The 23452-nt window shown below is 43.1% G+C and overlaps 1 protein-coding gene across 4 annotated transcripts in view; it reads left to right on the plus strand.

Annotated features, from left to right (window-relative positions):
* pard3bb (par-3 family cell polarity regulator beta b) overlaps positions 1 to 23452 on the plus strand; it is a 222297-nt gene that overhangs the window by 97164 nt on the left and 101681 nt on the right. For 2 of the 4 annotated variants that reach the window (XM_063497300.1, XM_063497302.1), the window contains exons 12-16: positions 5668 to 5859; positions 6566 to 6724; positions 10401 to 10536; positions 17773 to 17878; positions 18243 to 18367. In XM_063497300.1, coding sequence (XP_063353370.1) covers positions 5668 to 5859; positions 6566 to 6724; positions 10401 to 10536; positions 17773 to 17878; positions 18243 to 18367 — 718 coding nt within the window. The remainder of the gene's footprint in view (positions 1 to 5667; positions 5860 to 6565; positions 6725 to 10400; positions 10537 to 17772; positions 17879 to 18242; positions 18368 to 23452) is intronic. The other 2 variants (XM_063497301.1, XM_063497303.1) reach the window with 1 other exon arrangement.

Here is a 23452-nt window from a genome sequence, read left to right on the forward strand (position 1 = left end):
GAGAAGGGTATCACGTCTCTTTCCTCTTTTTTTCTGGCTCTCTGTCTCATGTGACATCTCGCTGGTGTTTATTGAAGGTTTAGCAGCTTCTTCATCATTTTTCCTTCCGACCACACTGCTGTGACTCGAACGCCTTTGCACACGAGTGTCACACATACTCGCCCATGTCAGTTGTGTCAGTCCAGTGGGGATCAGCGCAGTTATTCAAAGATACGGTCTTTATTCTGAGGTCGTACTCATTTGCAGATGTGCGGGTAGTCTGCGCGGTCAGATGAAAGTGCACGTGCACTGAGCTTTGTGCACAGCCTCTGATGATGTCATTTACATCTCTCATACATTATCCATTCAAGCAGAACCCTACGGAATTAAGTTTCCATGTCTGAAAACTAAAGCCTTTAAACCTGCATTCTGTCTTTTGGCCAGCAGGGGGCGACTCCTCTGACTGTGCATATAAGTTAACTTAAGTACCGTATTTTTCGGACCATAAGACGCACCGGATTATAAGGCGCATTAAGCGAAACAAAACAGTCAGATAAGTCAAACTTTACTCAGCTCATTCTTCTTGCTTCCTCCTCTTCCGTACCATTGATTCATTAATGCTGAATTCTCTGCAGCTGCTCTATTCCCATGTTGTTGCACTATATTAATGACTAACCTCGTATTGTGGATGGATTATCTCAGTTGTTCTCCTGACTGAAGTTGGCTCCTGACTACGGTAGCCGTAATGCTCCAACAATCCATCAAGCGGTGCGGCTTCGTAGCTTACCAAAGTCGTACTAAAACATTTTTGACAGATTTTTGAGCGCCATGTAGCACATAAAATCGGTTCGAGGTCAGTGAGCACGGCCAGAATTCATACATAAGGAATAAAATTAAAGGATTTTAAGAGCGCCTTATAGTGCGGAAAATACAGTATATGAGAAAATATCCTTCGGCTCACGCGGCTCTGACATTCAGTAAAAACGTTCCTCGTGAGTTCAGCGTCACAATCAGTGGTTACAAGTTTTATTGTAAACAGCATGATATTCAATAAACAAGCGCACATGGTAACACCAGGAAGAGATTAGATAAAGCAAAACATTTTTACAGGAAATAATTATACTGCAAGTAGTTTTAAGTACTGCGTTATTTCATGGTTGTGTTCTGGAAAGACAAACAGTATTTCTATATAAGTACACTGTACTTTTTGGGACATGACGTTGTTATGGAGAGGACTAATCTTGCTTTTTTACATCTTTGTTTAATTTGCATTATGTTGATGTACATGATGTATGTTCTATTATTACTGTGTAAACACTTTGTATTACGTACAGCACTTACTTACAGTGTCATCGTTTCTTTGTTTCCTGCTACCCCCGTATTCTAGTGAGCCTACCTTTAAATATTTGTAGGTAAATATAATTACATTATACTCTGATATACTTTCCGGCCTGTGTCAGCAGGGATCAACACATTCCCTACTTCCAGTCAGAGGTCCTCAGTGCAGCCTGACATGTAAAGTATTTTCTTTAACGTGTTGATGTGTGGAAAACGGCAGCTGCGACTTTGCTGTCGGCCGTTGCCAAAAAGCAATTCTGTGTTCATGTGGGGATCCTCGGCACATGAACAGAAGGCTGCGCGGCTCGCACCGCGAACCCGTAATGTAACACGATGGCCCGTGACCACTTGTAAGCTTGGAAAACAAACCCTGTGCCACCAACACCTGCTGTGGATTTCACATCACCTACATGCCAGCTTGCCCTGCATGTGCAGACCTTTAATTGGGAAATCTTATATTAGCAGCATTAGCGCTTTACTTGTTAAACGGCAGCGACGGGCAGATATGAGCCAGAGTACACTGCCTGATTCCAACCAGCCTCTCTGCAGAGATTTGTTCTGTATATTAAATGTGTCGTGGACGTCAAGTGGTTTCCTTTCTTTCACACAGACATGTTAACCTCCAAAGCTTCCTCTTTTTTGTCACTCCTCATCACCTTCCTGTCTCTGTAGGATTGTAAATGCTCCTTTGTCTCACTAAGATGGGACTGTGGGGGTTTCCGCTGCTGCTCTTACTCCAACCATTAGGGAAGAATAGGGTGTGGGGGGGTTGGACAACAGGAGCCCATCCTGAGTGGTCAGTGATGGGACAGCTATTTTCATAAGTCAGAAGCATGGCCCATAATGTCAGGTGTGGTCCCTGGGAGTACTTACCTCAGCTGTTTGTGTGTATGTATGCTTGTGTAATCACACCGCCACGTTTAAGTACACGGCCACTGTTGTTTGGCCTTGTAAAATGGATCCTCGGGCAGTGATTCACACGGCATGGGGCTGTCCACACACACTCACAGAGCCTCAGCATGGCTGGGTGGAAGGGCATCTGTGCACCATTCTCATTAAAAGACCATGTCGCTGAAAGCAGGTGTCCTCGCAAACACGCACACAGATAGAGGAACGGCAGAATTTATAGTGCCGAGTGTGAAAGCAGATCAAACACAACCGATAACCAAAATTATGATCGCCGCTCGTCTTACCTCGCGCTCCTCTGATAGTGTTTTAATCTTTGTGCGGCTCTCGCTCTGGCTAACAGTTCATCTGTCCTTTAAAGGTGAAGCAGCGCACTGTTCACACTCATTTTCACATAATGCGTCTCTCCATCATTCCCTCTGTCATGTTTTCCCGGCTCAGTTTAATAAAAAAAAGCACACACAAACACACCAACGAAGCTGTCTTTTTAATAGCTTGTCCTCTTGTTGATCCATCGTCGTGGCAACCCATTTAAATGTTAAATGACCAGCACGAGGAGCGAGCTATGCAAACAGCTTTTCCTGTAAGTGGATGGATTTGATAGAGTTTAAGGAGCAAAGACCTTTGCGTAGCTACAAACGTCAAACGGACCCACAGACTCGCAGTAGTGTTTATTATTTTAGTGCGTGTGAATATAGCCGCCGCTCATAGTGACGAAGGTGAAATAATAGAAATGTTCGATTAAATTTTGGTGATTTTTTTGTTTTCTTTTTTTTATCTCACTACCTGTTAAATCCTCTGTGCTCTGAGGATGCGCTTGCTCCTTATTTTTATGGGAAATTGAATTCCTCACCCAGAAACCATCTTTACATACATTTGCATATTTTTGTCAGATTCCATAAAACGTCTCACACCATTGTGGGTGGTCCTGGTCTCCCCGCCCTATCTGAGAAATGCTGCAGTATAACGTCCATCCTCTGCTCTAAATTCATTCTGACATTTGCTCTGTCCTGTGCCGAGCGTGAGAAATCACAAATAACAAAAGGACGCAGCGAAATCAGCCGAATAAAAACATTTTAGCTGCGGTGGAAAAACTGAGAAGTTGCCAAACCACGAGCATTGCTTTGGATGGACTTTTCGAGCCTAATGAATCCTCGCTGTAATTATGTGCTGAAAGTAGCTAACATTCCTCTTCTGGGTGTTTTGAAGTTCTTTCCAAGGTCGGAAAGCTTCCTATCAGGTCTGGACAGTCAGTCTGATGGGGAAGTTTTTCCAGCAGGGAAAACAGTTTTCTGCAGAGTAGAGGACTTTTTGTCGGCTTAACGCTGTTAAACCTACAATCCCCACAGACAAACAGTGTCTAAAGCTGACACTGCTGACCCAAACAAACACACACACACAGAGGCAGACTCAGGCTGACTTAATGTATGTGTGTGCAGAGCCACATACACACAGACATGGACTCACTCACAGATATATAGTGTAAACAGACAAATCAATGCAGTAATTTATGTGAAAGTATAGACAGTCATGGAGAGAGACGACACAAAGCTGCAGCCACTGAAACTTTCATGCAACAGGAAACACACACACACACACACACACACACACACTGTCATTAAAAAGTGTCCCTGCATCAGATACGATTAGAATAAACCAGGCCTGGAGTCTGTGTGTCTGTTGGCTAAATGCTAATGCATATGTATTGTGGTATTTTCTGCAGATTGTGCTAAACGTTCTGCTGTAGGTGAGATGTCACACGCACAGATATGTATGAAGATGTACCGTCTCTGTCCTCAGTGCAGAAAGCTGCTAAAGACTGCTCCAGTGACATCTGTGCTCATTAGCATATTTATGATGTCATCACGCTGCATGTGCTGTCTGATGGGGTCACAAGTTAAAGATGACTGTACGTGAAATGATCGATCAAAAAGCAGCCGAATGAATTTCCAGTTTTCTAGTTTTGTTGCTCGGTCCTTTTTGGAGGACATCAGGTGTAAACGAGTCTAAAATGAATAACGATGAGGAGAATTTGTGCAACATGAATCCGTAAACGCCGCGCTTGGATAAAATGTGTGTTTTTAGCTTTGGAAATTGTGTAATTGTGACGTTCTTCCTGGTGATTTACTCCAGCTGTGAGATTTGTTCATGCAGAGTGAATTTGACATAATCTTTTTCTGATCTGTCTGTTTTCTTGACCTGTAGGAGCAGATGAGATTTTACAAATGTGGATTTAGCTGTGGGCTTTTTCACTCGTGCTGTTGCTCTCATGTGGCATCGCTGATTATGGGAGGACGATTTCTCGCTTCCTGCATGAAGAAATGTTTGCATGTTGACATATAGCACAGGTTGATTTAGCCAACAGTGATTAGTGAGAATAAGTGATCAGATGTCGGCTGAACTGCTGTAATGTTGAAAACTCAGCTGTTTAACTTGAACCTAGACCTACGTACACTTATTCAAAGAACAATCATCCTCCTGTTTTCTCTCAATCGATGATGACGATGATGATGCTGGGGATGATGGTGGATCTTTCGTGCGTAAACATGACATGTTTGTGTTGTGTTGTCGGTTATATGTGGAGGTGTGACATGAACTGTAGCTTTGCAGATTTAATTGATTATGAATGTCACTGAGCTGCTGTCAGTAAGTTGGATCACCGTCCATCCCTGACATCAGCTCAGCTGTGGTTTCACAATTTTTGTGAGTTTGTTGAAACTCTGAAAAATAAAAAACTACTGTTTACCTGTTGTTCCTCTTAGGATCATGTAAACAGTATAATCCATATGCTGTGAAGCACAGCTCGCTCTCTCCTGCTGAGCCATCACAGTCATAATTTTGACTGTCAGTATCTGCTCGCTGTCTTTGTTCACAGTCTTTGTGCCACTAACTCTCCCTCACACTCAGTCATTACTGCCACATGTCTCTCTCTCTCTTCATAATATGCAGTTTTTTTCCTTTTGCTTTCTGGCTTTATGATAGTTTTTATGTATATGGTCTGTCTTTGCTTCTTATTTCAGCCTTTCACCATCTTTCCTCATTATATTCACTCTGCTCTTCCTGCTTTAGTCTCTCTGGCTTTCTGTGTTTGTCGTCTTCTCCAATTACCTCGTGAAAATGCGCAGGTCATTTTATTGATATTGCAGACTTGAGAGACGGAGATGCAAGAAAAAAGGTGGGTATATAAAAGCAGGCGGTCCAAATGGCTTCTTTCTTTTAAACTTTTTATACTCTGACTACAATTCTTTTTTAGTTGGAGAGAAATTTAGTTCAAAAGCACCTGGTAGTTTCTCTCAAGTGGAAAAGCTTTTAGTTTAGCTTTTGAAGACTGTTCAAGCTCAATGAGCTAACCCTCTGCCTCCTGCCTTCACCCCGTTCCCAACCCTTTCCCTTCATCATCCCCATCTCGCCTCTTCTGCCTCCATTACTCTCTGTCGCTTCCAGAGGGACGAGGTGTCCCGCGTGCCGAGCGTGGTCTCGGAGAATGGAAAGGAGCAGCTCATGTTTGAGGTGCCCCTCAACGACACCGGCTCGGCGGGGCTCGGCGTCAGCCTCAAAGGGAACAAGTCCAGGGAGACGGGAGAGGATCTGGGAATCTTCATCAAATCCATCATACATGGAGGAGCTGCCTACAAGGTGACACAGTATTCCCATACATACATACACTCATGTAAATCACTTTATCTGTACAGTGCGATGTTTTCTTTTGCTCCAATCACAGTGTAAAGTAACACAAAGTGAGTTAGCCTCATCCCACGTGGACATCTTTGCACACAAGACTCTCATCTGATGCCTGGTTGTGATCCTGCTCTGCTAATCTTTGACCTCTTATTCTCTGTTTGACCGGCGCATGCACACACACCCTCACACTGGGCGCAGCTGTTAGTGTTTGTGCACAAACAGACAGGAATAGATGGAAAGGGCCTGCTGCAGAGGAATTGTAAATATCTTGCTGATGCAGTCAGGCAGACTGAGCTGACGGAGGTCTCAGTCGATGAGGTGGAGACTGCGTTAAGTCAGACAGCCTTGAGAATGTGTGTGTGCAGGGTTTAAGTCATTTTGGCTGGTTTAACCTCACAGACGCACTCAGTGAAGGCCACAGGTGTGTGTGAGCGAGCGTCTGTGTGAGCTCTCCATCATAGCTCAGTGATTTCCTGCCAGTGCTGAAAAGAGAGAATGTCAGACCACACAGAGTACTGAAATGATATTCAACATGTAGCTGTCATTAACTCACAGGCACGTGTGTTCGTGCATGTAGACAGAGTTCATGCAAAGACATATCTGCAATGCAAACTGTAGAAAACGCACACATATGTTCAGCAAACCGCTCTGTGTTTTACAGGATGGACGCCTGCATGTCAATGACCAGCTGGTGGCTGTAAATGGAGAGTCTCTACTGGGACGCCCCAATCACATGGCCATGGAGACGCTCCGGCGCTCCATGTCACAGGAGGGCAACGTCAGAGGGACCATCCAGCTGGTGGTGCTGAGAGCTTTAAAGGTGCAGGTTTTGCCTTGTGTGTTGTTTTATATAATAGATAGATGAGCTAAACTAATGAGCCAGTGAGCAGTTAGTCATGTGAAAAACAATTATCAACAAGTCTTTTTTATATTATTTTTAAGTAAAAATAGTCGTAAGAGACAAGAAGATGTTACCTAGGCCTCAAAATGCTTTGGATATGGGCTTCTTCAGTGCTGCCATTTAATTTAAATAACGCTCCTCAACTTGTAGATTAACCAGGCTAAAGCAAATACACTGCAGTAAAGCCTTTATAGAAGGGGCCGATGTCTGCTTGACGGCAATAATGAATTCTTTCAGATCGTATTGTATATCCCTAACTGATATGTTTGTGCTGGTTTAAATATTTTTCATCATTAGTAAAGAATTATTATATTTCTGACCACCAGCTGTATTTATTAGGATAGGGAGGGATTAAAGAGCATTGTTCTGTGCTGCTGTAGCACAGTGACCATGTGTAATGTTACAGAGAGCTGCTATTGTGAAACCTGGGGGGTAAAAGGACACTCTCGGGTGGGTGTGAAGCTTTACATGGATGGAATGGATAAACAAAAATTAAACATATAACTGAAATGTAGAGAATAGACACTGAAAAGCAGACGTTTTAGGAGTTTACTGGTCTGGAGCATCCAGGTGTGTTAACGCGATGCCACAGTTCTCCTGGGACTGGATGTCCCAGCAGATTCATCCCAAGAGTCTTCAGGCCTCAGGTAGCATGTTACACACTTTAGTTATAATTAGAGAAAGACTAAACCAGTACAGCTTCAATCCAGTTTTATTTCTGTAGCACCAAATCACAACAACAACAGTTGCATCAAGGGGCTCAAACAGCACATCAGACACCTCATACTGTCAGCACGGTGGTGGAGGGGGGTGATCTGGACACCACGGCGTCGTTGAGTCGTCCTCTGTATACCACAGTGTTCTGGAGACAAACGTGAGGCCTCATGTCTGACATCTAAAGCTTGGCCCAAACTAGTTTTCCACCGTGCTGACAGTATGAGGTGTCTGATGTGCTGTTTGAGCCCCTTGAGACAACTTTGAGACAGCAGAGCTCAATGCAATGAAACGCTGTAGCACGATGTAACATTTCCTCCACAGTCATGCGAGAGACGCCAAAATCCCACAGAAAACTGTTACTTCGACCTATTGCAGCTAAGGGTGATGCTACAGGCCACTGAATCATTGGGTCTACTTCATTTTTCACATGACTGCATATAAATGTCTTGGTAATATATTTATCTTGTGTGTTATCTCTGCCTTCCAGCACGTTTGAAAGCCCCTACATTCTTCACACTGTGTCTTCTCTGCTTTCAGAGGCAGCAGCAAAAGAGCGTTTACGCTCCAGCTTTTCGTGTTTGTGTGTGTGACAGAGTGTTCTTGACTCAGCTGTATCTCCTTTCTTTATAAGAGAAAGAGATGCTTTTCATCTCGCCTGCTTTTCAGCCGGTGCCTTTTCCGCGGCTCTGTAGTCCGTCTGTAGAAATCCTTGCACGCACAAAGCCAGGGTTGTGGGCTCAAGTGTGGATGACCCTTCGGATGACCTGCTGGTTATTGAAAAAGCTATATACGCTGTGCAGTGTGCTCACATACAGGCACTCCAAACACACACTCAGAGACACAAATTAACACGAAGAGACACCGTTCAGAGAAGGTGTGTGTATTTAGAGCCACAGATGCAGTTTAAATGAAAAAAACTGATTAAAACTGGACTTATCATATCAGTTAAAGCCTTGTTAAGGTGGGATTTAGTGCATTAGTTGGATAAACTGGAAGCTGGTTTCATGCATGCATGTAGCCGTGTGATTGGGCTTGCTGGGCTTAGGCTATCCTCCCTGTCAATCACCTGACGAGGAAAGCAGTGAGATGCATCAAAGAGCCACTGTCACCACTTTGTCTTAAAAATGAAGGGGGGGGGGTGATAAAGGCAGATAGATAAGAGACTGTACCTTAAAAGCTTTTTCTGGACTCAACATTGATGCTTTTCAGTGTTATAAAAGTGCAGCACTATATCTTCCTCTCCCTGAATCGTGTAATTTTCTCTCCCTCAGTTCTTCTGGCTGTGTTTGTGTCTCTAATCTCTCACTTTATCCAGCTGCTCGTTTAATACAGGACCCATCCAAACACCTTCTCCCTGCATCGTTATGGTTCTGCAGGTGACGTTGTTCTCGACCATCGGTCCTTCTGACGTCCCAAAAAAACAAGAAGCAGGTTTTAAAAATCCACCCTGTTGATTCTTGCTGTTGGTGCTCATCATGCAGAATAACACCTTATACTAAGGTGGCCAAAAACCTGCAACTCAATGCAGTGAATTTCACCTGATTTTTAGTCCTTTGATTTTCCTGTTTGGCTCAAATGCTGTTTGTAGAGCAGCGCTCCTGCCATCCTTGGAAAGTCTTTCTTAGAAAAAACAACCACGAACACAGAAAATGAGGCAGTGGTGTAAGTGCTGTGTGACTGTGTACCGCTGTTTTTCTACTTTAGCAGAGTGAACAAAGTCGGTTTCTAATGGTTTCATATTCAGAGAGGTGGATGAAGTCTTTAAGTAAGATGTTACTGATGATAATTGGAGTTAATGATGAAAATAAACAGAGAACACAGACATAGGGTGATGCATGTTTGTGTATCTCCACCATTCAGGAGAAATCTGATTGCACTATAACACTAACTAATGAGAAGCATGCTGGGGGGGAGCCAGGAAGGGGGCCTGCTGGATGTCTAACACCCCGGCATAGGCTGGGTTGGAGTTGGGAGGAGGCTGGGCGAGGGACCGGAGCCGGTGCCGGGTGTGGGGTCAAGAGTAGGACGACAAGGAGGATTTATTGCACACACGGCGTTATGTCTCCTTTGTTGTTTGAGAGGGGGGATTATCCAACGCAGAGGGGGCAAATACAGCAAAGAAACAGAGTACACTGAATCTCAAAGCAACAGCAGCATACATATGCATGCATGTTAATGAATCCAGAGAGTTTTCTACACCCAAACACAAATGACAAATAAATGCAAATTCAATTCCTAAAGAAATAATACATGCACAAAGAGACACATCGACAGTATAATCAATGCTTTGTTTGACTAGCGCAGGGCCTCAGAGGGCTGTTCTCTGAGGGGGAGAGGTGTCACAGTGTTATCCCAACATTATACGCCGCTGGAGACCCGACGGCCCGGCAGTCCTTCCTGTTACACTTCGCTGTCCCCTTCAAGTCTGCTGCATAGTTGGTGCATTGTAATGTTCTGCACACACATCCACACGGACCCTCGCGCTCACCATGTGATGATGATGTTTACGTCACTGGGACTCGAGCGGACTCGCGGCTGCAGAGCGTATAATCGAGGTTTCAGTGCCACACACTGAAAGAGGAAGCAGTGCTGAAGGTGCTTCTAACCCTGTGGGGGCATGGGAAATGCAGTCCCCTCCTTCACCTTGACCCTGTACTGTCTCTCGAGTGTCTCCCTCGGATTCGCTTCACTCAGCGTCTTATTGTGTTTGAAAACCTCTCACACGCTACTGCTCGTCTCTCCGTTTAAATGCAGTCCACATACAAAACAAGTAGAATCCAGCACGTCACCCAGACTTCATCCAACAAAATATGATTCAGATCTCCTTTTTATTTTATTTTGAAAGTGTTGAGCAGTCTTTGTTCCATCCCCGTTTCAGGATCAACACGGTGGATCACCCAGTCGCTCATTTGACAGCTCCTCTGGCCTTTCTGCACCGATGAGCCCGATGAACGGTCAGGCCGCTGAGACCGTTCACCTCCCTCTGGTGACCAACGCCATTTATGCATCTAACGGTGAGTTTAGCATGTTATATAACTGCCCTTCAATCTTGTGGTGCTGACCTTGTTGTTGCTGCGAGCACCAAACGTGGTAGCATTGACAACAATGCAGATGATTCATCTGTGGATCTGAGTGCTGCCACCCACTTCTGAAGGCTGCTTGTTTGTCCTTGTCTGTTGTCCTAAAATTTGATATGAGAGCGGTTGTTTTGTGAGGCTTTGGGCCGCTGGGTCGTTTAAATGCAGAGACCTAAACAGGAAAAAATCAGAACTCTGCCATGTTGTTGTGGTGAGTTGGACCCAAAAGTAGACCTCTGAAGCAAAGTGGATAAACAAAAGAGGAACCTTCAATGTGGAAGAAAGCCTGACAAACAGGGCGAACTGAACGGCATCACAAACACACAATCTGACAGCGAACAAAGGGAGGCCGCGACTCTGTATACACGGGAGGGCGACTGGGGCAGAGTGGAAACACCTGAAACTAATCAAACAGAAAACAACACAGAGGAAGTGATGCTATATACAACACACATGAGACAGGAGACTATCAAAATAAAACAGGAAATAACTAAAAGATGAAAACACCTTTCACAGACAGAGATTTCCAAATGAAAACTTCACTCACTGATCACTGAGCATCAGTCCAGCTCTTTGTCTCCTCAGCCCAGGTGAGACGCTCCTGATGCTGTCTCAGGTTCAGGAGCACCTAGCTTCTTTCCCAAAGACGTCTCCGCATGGCGACACCGGCCTCGGGCCACTTCAGTTCCATTTTATTAAAATAAACTGAAATCACAACATGCCTCATTCAGCCATTCACACAGACACTTTGTATCTAACATGCACGTTCTGAAGAACGCATCAAAGGGCCTTAAGCCAAGTCCTCACCTACAGGAAGTGATTTCAAACTAAAGGTCCATTTGGTGACCTCAGGAGTGTAACATTACAGGAACATGCTTGTTCATGTCCCCTCTGCGTGAATGATACACACACATCTGTTTCATGTGTTCCTGACTTTTTTCGAGCGCTTTTCTTTTCTTTAGTTTCTGTTTTGTTTTTACTTTAAAAGCTGCATCAAAGATGGGCGTGTCATCCAGTAAAGAAGCGAATCTGCTTATTAATCATAAAAAAATAAACAACGTCTCTGAGAGAAAACAAACATAAACAAAAACCATCATCTCGCCATCTCCAGTTGACTTAATTAGAGGGTATTCTGCCCCCGTTTTTCTCTTTTCTTCTTCCTCTAGCTCTCGCTCTGCTTCTTTTTACTCGCGTGTCCCTCAGGGTTGTTTTGTTTCTTACTGGAAGGTTCTGCCTGTGAGTTAATTCATTTGTGTGCGCTTTACAGTGCGCCTTCTATTATTGCCATTGTCCAGGTATTACAGATGTTATGGAGACGAAATCTGATGTACACTCGTGATGTAAATCAGAGTTTAAGCTGAAGACATTTGATGGTATATTTGTTCTAATAACGAGAGTTTAAGGCGGCTGTGTGCACACTCGCATCGTCCTCAGTGTCTGAATGATATCAGTGCTTGTTTGTGTGAGTGCGTATGTGTGCGTGTGTGTGTGTGTGTGTGTGTGTTGGTTCAGGGATTTTTTTTGGCCAGTATTAAACAGTGCTGTGTTTCTGTGTGTTTACACTGAGACTGGCAAACAGCTCTGACCTTGAACACACTCTGCTGTTCAAATTCACCTCAGCTATCGTGTCATTTACATACACACATTAGTGTGTGTTGGCATACAGTAGCACATTTTTCAGGCTGTGCGAGTTGTGTTGTGTGCTGTTACTGGTGTGTGTGTGTGTGTGTGTGCGCGCGCGCTGGCCTGTGTTTTCACTGTTCTAATGAACTGTTTCACACACTGAATCCACAGTTTTTCTGGCACGCGGTCCAAATTAAAACACTGCACTGTTCTGTGCGTTTCAGAATAAATTCAGTGTAGTGATTCCTTACATACGCATTCATGCACATGTGTTATTTCTGCATTTTTGAGCTGTCTCTTTCTCTTATCCATCATCTTCTTCTTTCAGTCTTTATTCACTCTTTGTACTCTCTCTCTGTCTTTCTGAAGAGTTTATCTACTTAAGCTTAAATTAAGCACAGTTTCACATTATGCAGTCTTTCCTAATTTTCTCATGTTTATGTATTTAAATTGTTTTTGTGATGGACCACAAATGAAAGTGATGGTTTAAGAGCACCGTTTACAGATGAAGATCACTGCAGAAAGTAAAATGTTTTCTGGGCCTGAAGAAACTTAACACAGAAAAATAACCTTAATGATGTCATGCAAGACTTGAGTCAAGCTCAGTAATGTGGGATCCATCCCAGGAGCATCCCAGGTAGATGTAGCCACTGTGAGGTCAACATTATTCCACTGCATGTCTTTATCCCGTCTTCCTTCTCTCTCCCCAACCAGTCGCAACAGATGGCCCCGCCCCTCCCGCCTGGTTCTGTCGGAGGTTTCTTCCTGTTAAAGGGGAGTTTTTCCTTCCCACTGTCACCAAAGTGCTTGCTCATAGGGGGTCATATGATTGTTGGGATTGTAGGGTCTACCTTACAATATAAAGTGACTGTTGTTGTGATTTGGCGCCATATAAAAAAATTGAATTGAATCATTACTTTTGGACGCATGTTAGAGTTTGAGTGCAGACATTTGGCTTTTTGAAGCTAGAAGTTCATCATCATCATATTTGGATGAAAGGACGGAGTGGCGAGCTGTCAGCTAATGTTAGCAAGCTGACACACAGATCTGCTGGTGACGGAAAGAAACACAAACTTTGATGGTCTGCATCATCATATCTGTCAGATAATCTATTAACATGCTCCAAACACAGTGGACAGCTGCAGCCGGGCAGACGAGGATCTGATATAATTACTGTTGTCCGTCAAAGCAACCGCGTCCCTGACTGCAGTAACCAGGTGGATGAATAAGAAATTCAACCTCCCCAAGAGTTTTATGAAGGGGAATCTAGCTGAAGAGACTAAAGACTTTATTTTGCACCATGTTGTGTCTGTAAATGTGCTTTTTATAGTTGTGAAGCTTCTTTTACCTGTGAGTTAAACCGTCCTCGTGTGGCACAGCGAGGAGCTGCAGTCATAGTTTTGTTGTTTGTTTTTTCAATGGCACATTTTGAAAAATATTATTAAACATCAAAGTTGAAAACTATTGTTACAGGTCCCTGTTTATAAGATTTGGTTTAAAAAGAAGTAACAAAAACACCACAGTCTGTAAAACCTGACAGCATTCATGAGTTCTGTCGTCACCACGCTGGGCGGCGTGGACAACACGAAAAGTTTAGAACGAGGCGATGTACGATTTTCAAATTGATACCATAAATGTTTCTCACCTCAGATGAGGTTGAATTTTAAGGTCAGAGGTCAAGTTTTCTGTGAGTCTTTTGAATGTGATATCAAGCATGTCTCATAGGATTCTACATGGGATGTTAATACTATATAGAAATATTTAATACTATGTTTCTCACCACCATTGTTTGTACTGATGGCATTCAGTTAGATGAAACTTTATTAATCCCTCGGGTGGATTCCTCCGGGAAATTCAGGCATATCGGCATACAGGGAATGATATATGGATAATGACGCGTCATCTAATTATGATTTTGTTATGTCACAAAGTTCCTGAATATGTTTTTTATTGGAAAACAAAATTTTTGTGATCAAAAACATTTTCACATGTATTTATATCTGATATTCCCCCAGCTATCTGTGGAAGCCAGGATGCTTTTTGAAGGTGTTCCTACACGTGTGTGGGGCGATCGTGGCTCAAGAGTTGGCAGTTCGTCTTGTAATCGGAAGGTTGCCGGTTCGAGCCCCGGCTTGGACAGTCTCGGTCGTTGTGTTCTTGGGTGGTCAGAGGGCCCGGTGGCGCCAGTGTCCGGCAGCCAGTCACTGCCCCAGGGCAGCTGTGGCTACAATGTAGCTTGCCATCACCAGTGTGTGGATGGGTGGATGAATGTAGTGTAAAGTGCTTTGGGGTCCTTAGGGACTATATAAAGCGCTATACAAATACAGGCCATTTATCCGGCTCAGGTTGGACGTTTGTAGGAGCCAGATCTGCCTTTCTTTGTGCTTTTGGGTCATTGTCCAGCTGAAAAAACAAATGGTTACTTTCAGGGTTTTAATAGTTTTGCAATTTTCATTAGTTTTTATTTTTATTTAGTTTTGACTTTAGATTTTTAATTTTATATCAGTTTTAATTAGTTTTTACCAATTTTTTGCTAGTTTAGTTTAGTTTTTATTTTTTTGAAAATCCTTAGTTTCAGTTATAGTTTTAGTTGTGTTTGCAATAATTAAGTGTAACAAAATCCCAGTTTCATCATATCAGTCATGCTCTTCTGCTTATCCTTGGGTATGTTGCTATTCCAGCTACCATACCCTGCATCCTGGACAGCTCGCCTGTCTGTCGCAGGGCTAACACGCAGAGACAGACAACTCACATTCCCACCTATGGGTTCTTTAAATAAATAAATAAATTAATAAAGGCAACTATAAAATGTATATCTTGGCCCCAATGAGACTATTAACTCTTGCAGCACTGGGTGTTCGTAATTTTGGTTCAAGTGAATTGATAAACTTTTTGAAGGCAATTGACTCACACAGTTGTGTAGATATCCCAGTCCTGTTGTCTCGGGATGCATCACGCTGCCTTGCCTGGGGTTAGCTTCTGTTTCTGGGGATGAGGGTTGAGTGTGCTCCCTTACCTTCTCAAGATAAGCTAGCTTAGCCTTCTTGTGTGAGCTTTTCAAGTGCACTTTAAGGTTTGTGGGATTTTTTTCCCTTTAGAAATGTCCCTCATAATTTGTCTCTTTCCACTACAAGACGCTTGCTTTATCCAAAACACAGTCATATTCAAAGTAATCCCAAATTGGACTCTGGCGCTTTCTCCCGACTTTTCCTGACATGACTCTGCGCGTGGACGGAGCAGCAACACAGACGACTCGACTAACGTACTGCCACCTGCTGGCATAATGAGACACAGCAAGAAAAAAATCTGGAAACTAAACTTCATTTTCACCCTTGACTATTGTATGACACGCACACATCAACGAAAACTAAACACATTTTTGCTATAAAGTCAGTTAATTTTAGTTAGTTTTGTGAACACTCATTACAGTTTGAGTTAGTTTTCCTTTTTTTGTTTTTATTTTTATTTCCGTTAACAAAAATGTTTTTTCACTTCTAGTTTTCGTTATTTCGTTAGTTTTCGTTAACGATAATAACCTTGGTTACTTTCCACGCTCATACAGACCCACTCAGTGCAACCTGACTCATGCTCTCAGATCATTAAGAAGACCAGAAGTCCCAGCAGTTCTCTTAAACAATTCCACCTGAATGAACTGCATTAAACTGCACAGCTAAAGCAAAAAGCCTTGAACGCACCACCAGTGCACCCAAACTTCAGACTGGTTCTGTATTTGTGAAATGAATGCGCCGGTTCCCACGGCTGCTAAGAGAGAGATGGGTGGGGATGATTGGACCAACAAGCCGTAGACAAATACAGATGAGAGGAAGGAAACGTTGAGTGTGGAAGAAGAGGATTCATCTATCCTCTATTGGAGCAAACTGATACTGAGCTATCATCCACACAACAAATGCCTTTTTCACTTCAAATAGAGGGAGTCAGTGAGAACAGTGTGTGTGTGTGTGTGTGTGTGTGTGTGTGTGTGTGTGTGTGTGTGTGTGTGTGTGTGTGTGTGTGTGTGTGTGTGTGTGTGTGTGTGTGTGTGTGTGTGTTTTTGACAGTTCAGCTGATTAAGGTGCTGGCAGGGAGGAGGAGGGAGGAAGTTTAGGAAGGAGGAGAAAAAAAGGCTGAAAACTGAGTGGGAGATAAAATGATTTATGGGAGATCTGAGAGGAGAGATAAATGACAGCCAAAATATCAGATTGCAAGAAAGGCAGCAGAAGAAAAATAAAGCAGGTGATTAGTGTAGAAAGCGAGCGGGAGGGAGGGAGATGAGAGGCTGCGATGCGTTCAGAGGCCGCCGCTTTCCTCTCCAGTTGCAAACGTCTCTGCTTTCAGTCGCACGTGTGCAGAGCATATAAAGGACGCTCGGCGAGGACGGTGCTGTGTGGCAGCTATGCACTCTGAGAAGTGATGACTGTATGTAAATTACGCTCGAGTGGATCGTGTGTCTGTGTATCAAGTTGTCATAAGCTCGTTTATCAGGCAGACGCAGCCATATCACTTCTGCACATCTGCACCAACTTTTGCTGTGGTTTATCTCTCTCTTTACTTTTTGCTCATCCAGCTGCTTATCTTTCCCTCCGTTTCCCTCTCGTCTCTCACTCAGTTTAGTTTTTATCCGTAAGACTTTCTGTCTGCGAAGCTTTTCGTGAGAATCGCTTTAACCCACTTTCTAATGTTCTCTCCTCACTAAAGGCGGGTTTTCTAAATATTTAGAGGAGTGCTTGAAGACAACAATAGAACAGAGTAACACGTGTTTATTTGACGTGTTCCTCCACCCAATTTTTGATTATTAAATAGTCCGCCCCTAATGGCTTCAGAGGTGATTGTGAAACTGCAGCTACATGCAGCTGGAAGCTGAGGTGGAAATCAGTGTCGGGACTTCCTCAAAACACTCTCGCAGCATAATTCACTTCCTTCTGCTTCCTCCTCGTGTGCTGTGTTTGAAAGGTGCATTTGTTATACTGTCGGCCTTACAGCAGACTCACTAGGAAACAAGTGCAGGCAGCTGCTTGGATGTTTTCTGCTACATTGCTGTGCACCAATAATCATCTCTGTCTCATTAACAAACAGCAGAGCAGAAATTCAAAGCTAACAGAGGATTTTTGTGTCTGTGTTGAATGTAAAAACTACACAAGCACCTCCCTGAAAATCTAAATAGCTTTTGTGGTTGGCCTGTTTTTAAACGATTAGTAAGATAATTAATTATTATTATTATTATTGCCCCAATATGAGGAGTAATAGTCATATCTGACAAATATATTTGCCTGTAAAAAATACTCAAATAACCGTAACAAAGAGAGAGAACCCAGGAAGGGATCCATGTGGGAATTTTATACGTTCCCATTCTGGCTGGCACTGCGTGAAACGCCGAGCCGTGACCACAGCAACACGGACGAGTCGGCTGTACGAACATTCACTGCAGAATCGGGTCAAATCCTGAGTTTTATTTATTTATGACCTGATTCTAGAAAAGATGCTTGGTCTGTTTTCTCAGGTCACATCACCACTAAGGTTTTTATTTTAAATCAGATTGATTTTTTTTTCTAGTAACCAACGGGAGTTACTCTCACATGGATGAGGAAGAGGATGGGCTGCTGTATGGACATGATGCTGATTTCAGCAGCTCCAATCAAAAGTCTTATCTCCAGGAAAGGTGAGTATTTGTCTTCTTCAGAGGTTTTTACAGACTTACTCTTTATCCATATGTTGGTGTCACCATCACAAAAACATTCGCTGAACTGTTGCTCACATTATTATTTTTTAGCTGTTTCTAAAAAAATAACATTTATTAAGCATCTTGTGCTCCATTGCACTGTTTCCTCCTTAATGTAAGATCATTGCTCTGCTTTTAGCACGCTAACGCTGCCGCAGTTATAATAATCAACGTGTGAATGTTGTCTGCACGAGGGTCAAACAACATAAAACGATTCCATCCTGTGTTATTAGAACAACACAGGATGCAACTTCCACACAAATAAAATAAGGGCTCTGTTTGCCTTGTGTTTAATTTGTTTAAGGGAAAAGCCTCATGTCTCTAGCCCGGCTCAGCCCCAGTCTCCCACCCAGAACCAGTGGCAGATCCAGCACGTCAAAGCCTCGAAGAGCATGGACCTGGGTACGACTCAGAACCAGCATCACACTGGTGGGGACATGATCTTTCCTCGTTTTGCGCTCTGCATGGTGGCTGCGTGCATCCTCACATACATTTAAATATTCCTGCTGCATGACTGCTGCACCTCCGGCATGCTCTCCACAGCCACATGCAGACTGACACCTGTCCCGTTGCATGCAGGTGGGACCTCTGCAGAGTCGATGGCTGCAGATTTGTGTTTGTCTTGTGTGCTTACTTACGTCCTGTACTAAACAGAATCAGGTTCACGTTAAAGAATAAGACTACGCCGTATATGCTTTTACATTTTGGGGCCTTGGACCTGAGAATAATGTGATTTAGCTTCTAGGAGTGTGAAGCTGCAGCATCTTTGTGGTTGACCTGTGAACATCTGAGACTTCCAAACTTAAGAAAGCGAGAAACAAAGTGCTAACGCGGTGCAGGCTTTAACTACAGCTTCATTATGTTTTTTTATTCATGCAAACAGTGTGAGGAAGGTGATGCTGTGAGCTCACGTCTCGGTCACCTGTTGCTCTCTGATTCGAGGGTGTGGAGACATTTCAGCGACTGTTTAAAGTCAGCTGTAGAGATGCTGCGTCCGTGTGCGTGCTGACGCCTGTGCTTGTGCATACATCAGTGTAATGTGACAGCGGATGCAGCAGCACAACAAAAGCATATTGTTTCAAATGTCACTTCCCTCAGTCCTCCTCCTTGAGCAGGCTGTGCTTCAGATACGTGTGTGTGTGTGTGTGTGTGTGTGTGAATGAGACAAAGCAGGACTATTTGAGCGGCTCAGACATCTGTTTCTACACGAGTAACAGACTGATGGTATGCACTACATGCCTGTACATCGCCTCCTTTGTGTTTTTGCAGCCTCGATCTTCATTAAATGCACGACAAATAAATAAGGATTTAATAACTGATTGCTTGAATGGCATGTTTTCATTGCCAAACCATCAGGCAGCCACAATAACAACATCGTATTAACAAACGCCTCAGTTTTTTTCCTGTACTGACAGCAAAAGAGCAAAATTCAGCTTCACTCAGAAGTGCTGCAGAGGGGAGGACCTTACATTTTGGGGATAAATGTTATCCCTCTAGGCTGGCCTGAAGTTCTGCTTGATCCCTCTCTGTTATGTTGTTATTCCCAGCATGCCCTGGGTCTCTGTAAAGTCCAGAAGAACATATTGCTCACACGTCGCAAACAAGACGAGAGCGCTGAAGCCGAGAAGATTGACATGGAAGAAAAATGGGCTAATTTTGGTAACACGTTATAATCTGTCCTGTGACTCAGGGTGTAACTCTCCTGTAATTAAATGGAATTTATTAGGTATTATATTTACCTACAAATACTTAAAGATATTAGAATTAAGAAGTAAAGTATAAGTACTCAGTTTCCCTCTGGGATTAATAAAGTCTCTCTGATTCTGATTCTGAAGTAAGTTGATGTTGTGTATAACTTCCAGGTATTTTACAGGAAATAAGAGTTTGTCTTGGCTCCGTCGTTATAAGGTCAGGGAGGCCTGGGAATTTTGATGCCACTTACTTTTGGTAGAGGAGCAGACACCTTATCACACTTACTTTGATAAAATAAAAGGTCAGTTCAATAATAAAACATCCATCATGCACATCAATGCAGTGAATATTAAATAAAGATGTAAAAATTCAAGGTTAATCCATCCATAATATGACGCGCTCCCTGCAAACTTCACCCTATTTACAGATTCAGGTGGAAGATTTTGTTTTGTTTTTATGCAAAAATACCAAGAAATGTGCTTAAATTTACTTGCAGTGTGATTACTTCTTTGTTTCCTGTCAAATCCTGAATTTTCACCCTGTTGTAAGAGTTTGTAGGTAAATATAATTACATTATAATCTCATGTAATAGAGGGGAACACTGCCTTAGTCGTGGGCTGTTTTAGAAAGTGTCAGCCTCATTTTTTGGTGATGGTTTCTGTGATAGCGCTTCGGTTGAGCTTCATAGGTTTTGTGAAAGTTTGTAAGCTGCAGCAGAAAAGCCGCATTTGTTATCTCACCAAACACAAAGGAAGTCATAACCACAGCCCAGTATTAACCACAACCGCACTGCCTCGCCAGTTTATTCAGCTCTGCTAATTTGAGCATCAATTAGCAAATATGTCTCTGTCAGCACACATGCCTTTGCATTGCCGTATGCAAATCAGATTTCTCTCATTAGTACTGTATATGCAGTCTCAGAATCATATCGAGTCACGAGGAACGCGTGAGCGTGGATTCCTGTTACGGAGCTCAAAAGGAGACGAATCGAGTGCACGGACACGCGCAAACGTCACCGTGGTGATAAAAGATTTTTCACTTTATATGCAATCATAGCCGGACGTGAAAAAAAGTTTCTAGCTGAATTCTTTTTTAACTTTATTTATTAGAGGCGCTTTCAGCCTGGCACTATTTAATTAAAGTGATATTTCAAAATCAGGCAGTTTTGGATGTTTTATGGCTGCTCCAGCAGCAAAGAGCACAGCAGCGCCTCAGCTAGATTTAAGTGTTAATTTGCAGGCAATTGTTAGGAAAGCTGAATGTATGGGAGTGCAGCAGGGCAGCTTAGGACTAAAGCAGGAAGTGTTTGCTGACGACCGTAGCCTCTGAATTCTGCTTACTGAAGAATACGTGGTTAGAGACGCACACTCAGGGGTCAGCGGATAGTCCTATCATTACACTTTGTCTTTTACTGTTGTCACAACCTGTAAATGTAGTTTAATGTAAATAGTTCATGCAGTTATTCAATTCAATTCAATTTTATTTATATAGCGCCAAATCACAACAAATGTCGCCTCAAGGCGCTTTATATTGTACAATAGATCGCACAATAATAAATACAGAGAAAAACCCAACAATCATATGACCCCCTATGAGCAAGCACTTTGGCGACAGTGGGAAGGAAAAACTCCCTTTTAACAGGAAGAAACCTCCAGCAGAACCAGGCTCAGGGAGGGGCGGGGCCATCTGCTGTGATTGGTTGGGGTGAAAGAAGGAAAACAGGATAAAGACATGCTGTGGAAGAGAGACAGAGATTAATAACAGATATGATTCGATGCAGAGAGGTCTATTAACACATAGTGAGTGAGAAAGGTGACTGGAAAGGAAAAACTCAATGCATCATGGGAATCCCCGGCAGCCTACGTCTATTGCAGCATAACTAAGGGAGGATTCAGGGTCACCTGGTCCAGCCCTAACTATATGCTTTAGCAAAAAGGAAAGTTTTAAGCCTAATCTTGAAAGTAGAGATGGTGTCTGTCTCCTGAATCCAAACTGGAAGCTGGTTCCACAGAAGAGGGGCCTGAAAACTGAAGGCTCTGCCTCCCATTCTACTTTTAAATACTCTAGGAACAACAAGTAAGCCTGCAGTGTGAGAGCGAAGTGCTCTAATAGGGTGATATGGTACTACAAGGTCATTAAGATAAGATGGGGCCTGATTATTTAAGACCTTGTATGTGAGGAGCAGAATTTTGAATTCAATTCTGGATTTAACAGGGAGCCAATGAAGGGAAGCCAAAACAGGAGAAATCTGCTCTCTCTTTCTAGTCCCTGTCAGGACTCTTGCTGCAGCATTTTGGATTAACTGAAGACTTTTCAGCGAGTTTTTAGGACATCCTGATAATAAAGAATTACAGTAGTCCAGCCTGGAAGTAATAAATGCATGAACTAGTTTTTCAGCGTCACTCTGAGACAGGATATTTCTAATTTTAGAGATGTTGCGCAAATGGAAGAAAGCAGTCTTACATATTTGTTTAATATGTGCGTTGAAGGACATGTCCTGGTCAAAAATGACTCCAAGGTTCCTCACAGTGTTACTGGAGGCCAAGGTAATGCCATCCAGAGTAAGAATCTGGTTAGATACCATAATTCTAAAATTTTCAGGGCCGAGTACAATAACCTCAGTTTTATCTGAATTAAGAAGCAGAAAGTTAGCGGCCATCCAGGTCTTTATGTCTTTAAGACATTCCTGCAGTTTAACTAATTGGTGTGTGTTACCTGGCTTCATGGATAGATAGAGCTGCGTATCATCTGCATAGCAGTGAAAATTTATGCTATGTCTTCTAATGATGCTGCCTAAGGGAAGCATGTATAATGTAAATAGAATTGGTCCTAGCACTGAACCCTGTGGAACTCCATAATTGACCTTAGTGTGTGAAGAGAACTCTCCATTTACATGAACAAATTGGAGTCTATTAGATAGATATGATACAAACCACTGCAGTACAGTACTGTGTTAATAAGTGCCACGAATGTGCTTTAGTAGAACTCCATTATCTTTTTTCATATAACGACCACGTTCCCGTTAGGATTCGACTTCATGCTTTTGTGTGTTTATATAAAAAAAGAGCACGACACAGTTTTCATCTCTTTATTGGTGGGTCACTTGTATAATTTCATTTTTATTTAATTTGTCCTGATTTCATTTTTCAGCCTAATTAAAAACTGAAGAATTATTTAAGATCAGCTGCAAATGATGAACGCCTCCCTCGCTCATCGCCGTCCCTGTCGCTCGCTCCATCTCTGACACCTTTCCGTCTCTCTGCAGTAAACTTTGTTGGCTTTCGCTCGCATCCTTTTCCCTGTGAATTCAACCAAAACTTCATTTCTTCAGTTTCGAAGGCTGAATTTGAGTTTTATAATCATTATCAAAGTAGGCGATGGGCCTCCTGTGTGTATGGTAACACAACACCGTGTGCATCAAATGCGTGATCCCCCCGCTGTCGGGGAATGCGGTGCAGATCGTGTCAGATGCAGGCAGTTTGGCGGCACGCTTCAGGCGTGGTTTTCATTAGAAAACTATTTGCTCAGAGAAGCCGTGTCACTGTGTTTGATGCAGCTCTGCTCATCAGCTTCTTGGCTTCAGAACGGAGGGAGAAAAAGCAAGAGGGGGACCGAGGCGGAGGCAGAAAGCGTAGGACGAATTAACAGCGAGAATGTTGATCAAAGGAGGGAAAGAAAGAGGAGCGACGGGCTGGATGGACGGGGTGTAACTGAAGAGAAAAGAAAACAGTGAAGTCGAGACGCGAGCGGCAAAAGGGCAGAAGGTGAAAGGACAGATGGGGGTCAGAGGGAAGAAGACAGAAAGGGAAGGGAGGGGAGATG

Source organism: Pelmatolapia mariae, linkage group LG16_19, assembly GCF_036321145.2.
Source record: "Pelmatolapia mariae isolate MD_Pm_ZW linkage group LG16_19, Pm_UMD_F_2, whole genome shotgun sequence".
NCBI classification, from domain to species: domain Eukaryota; kingdom Metazoa; phylum Chordata; class Actinopteri; order Cichliformes; family Cichlidae; genus Pelmatolapia; species Pelmatolapia mariae.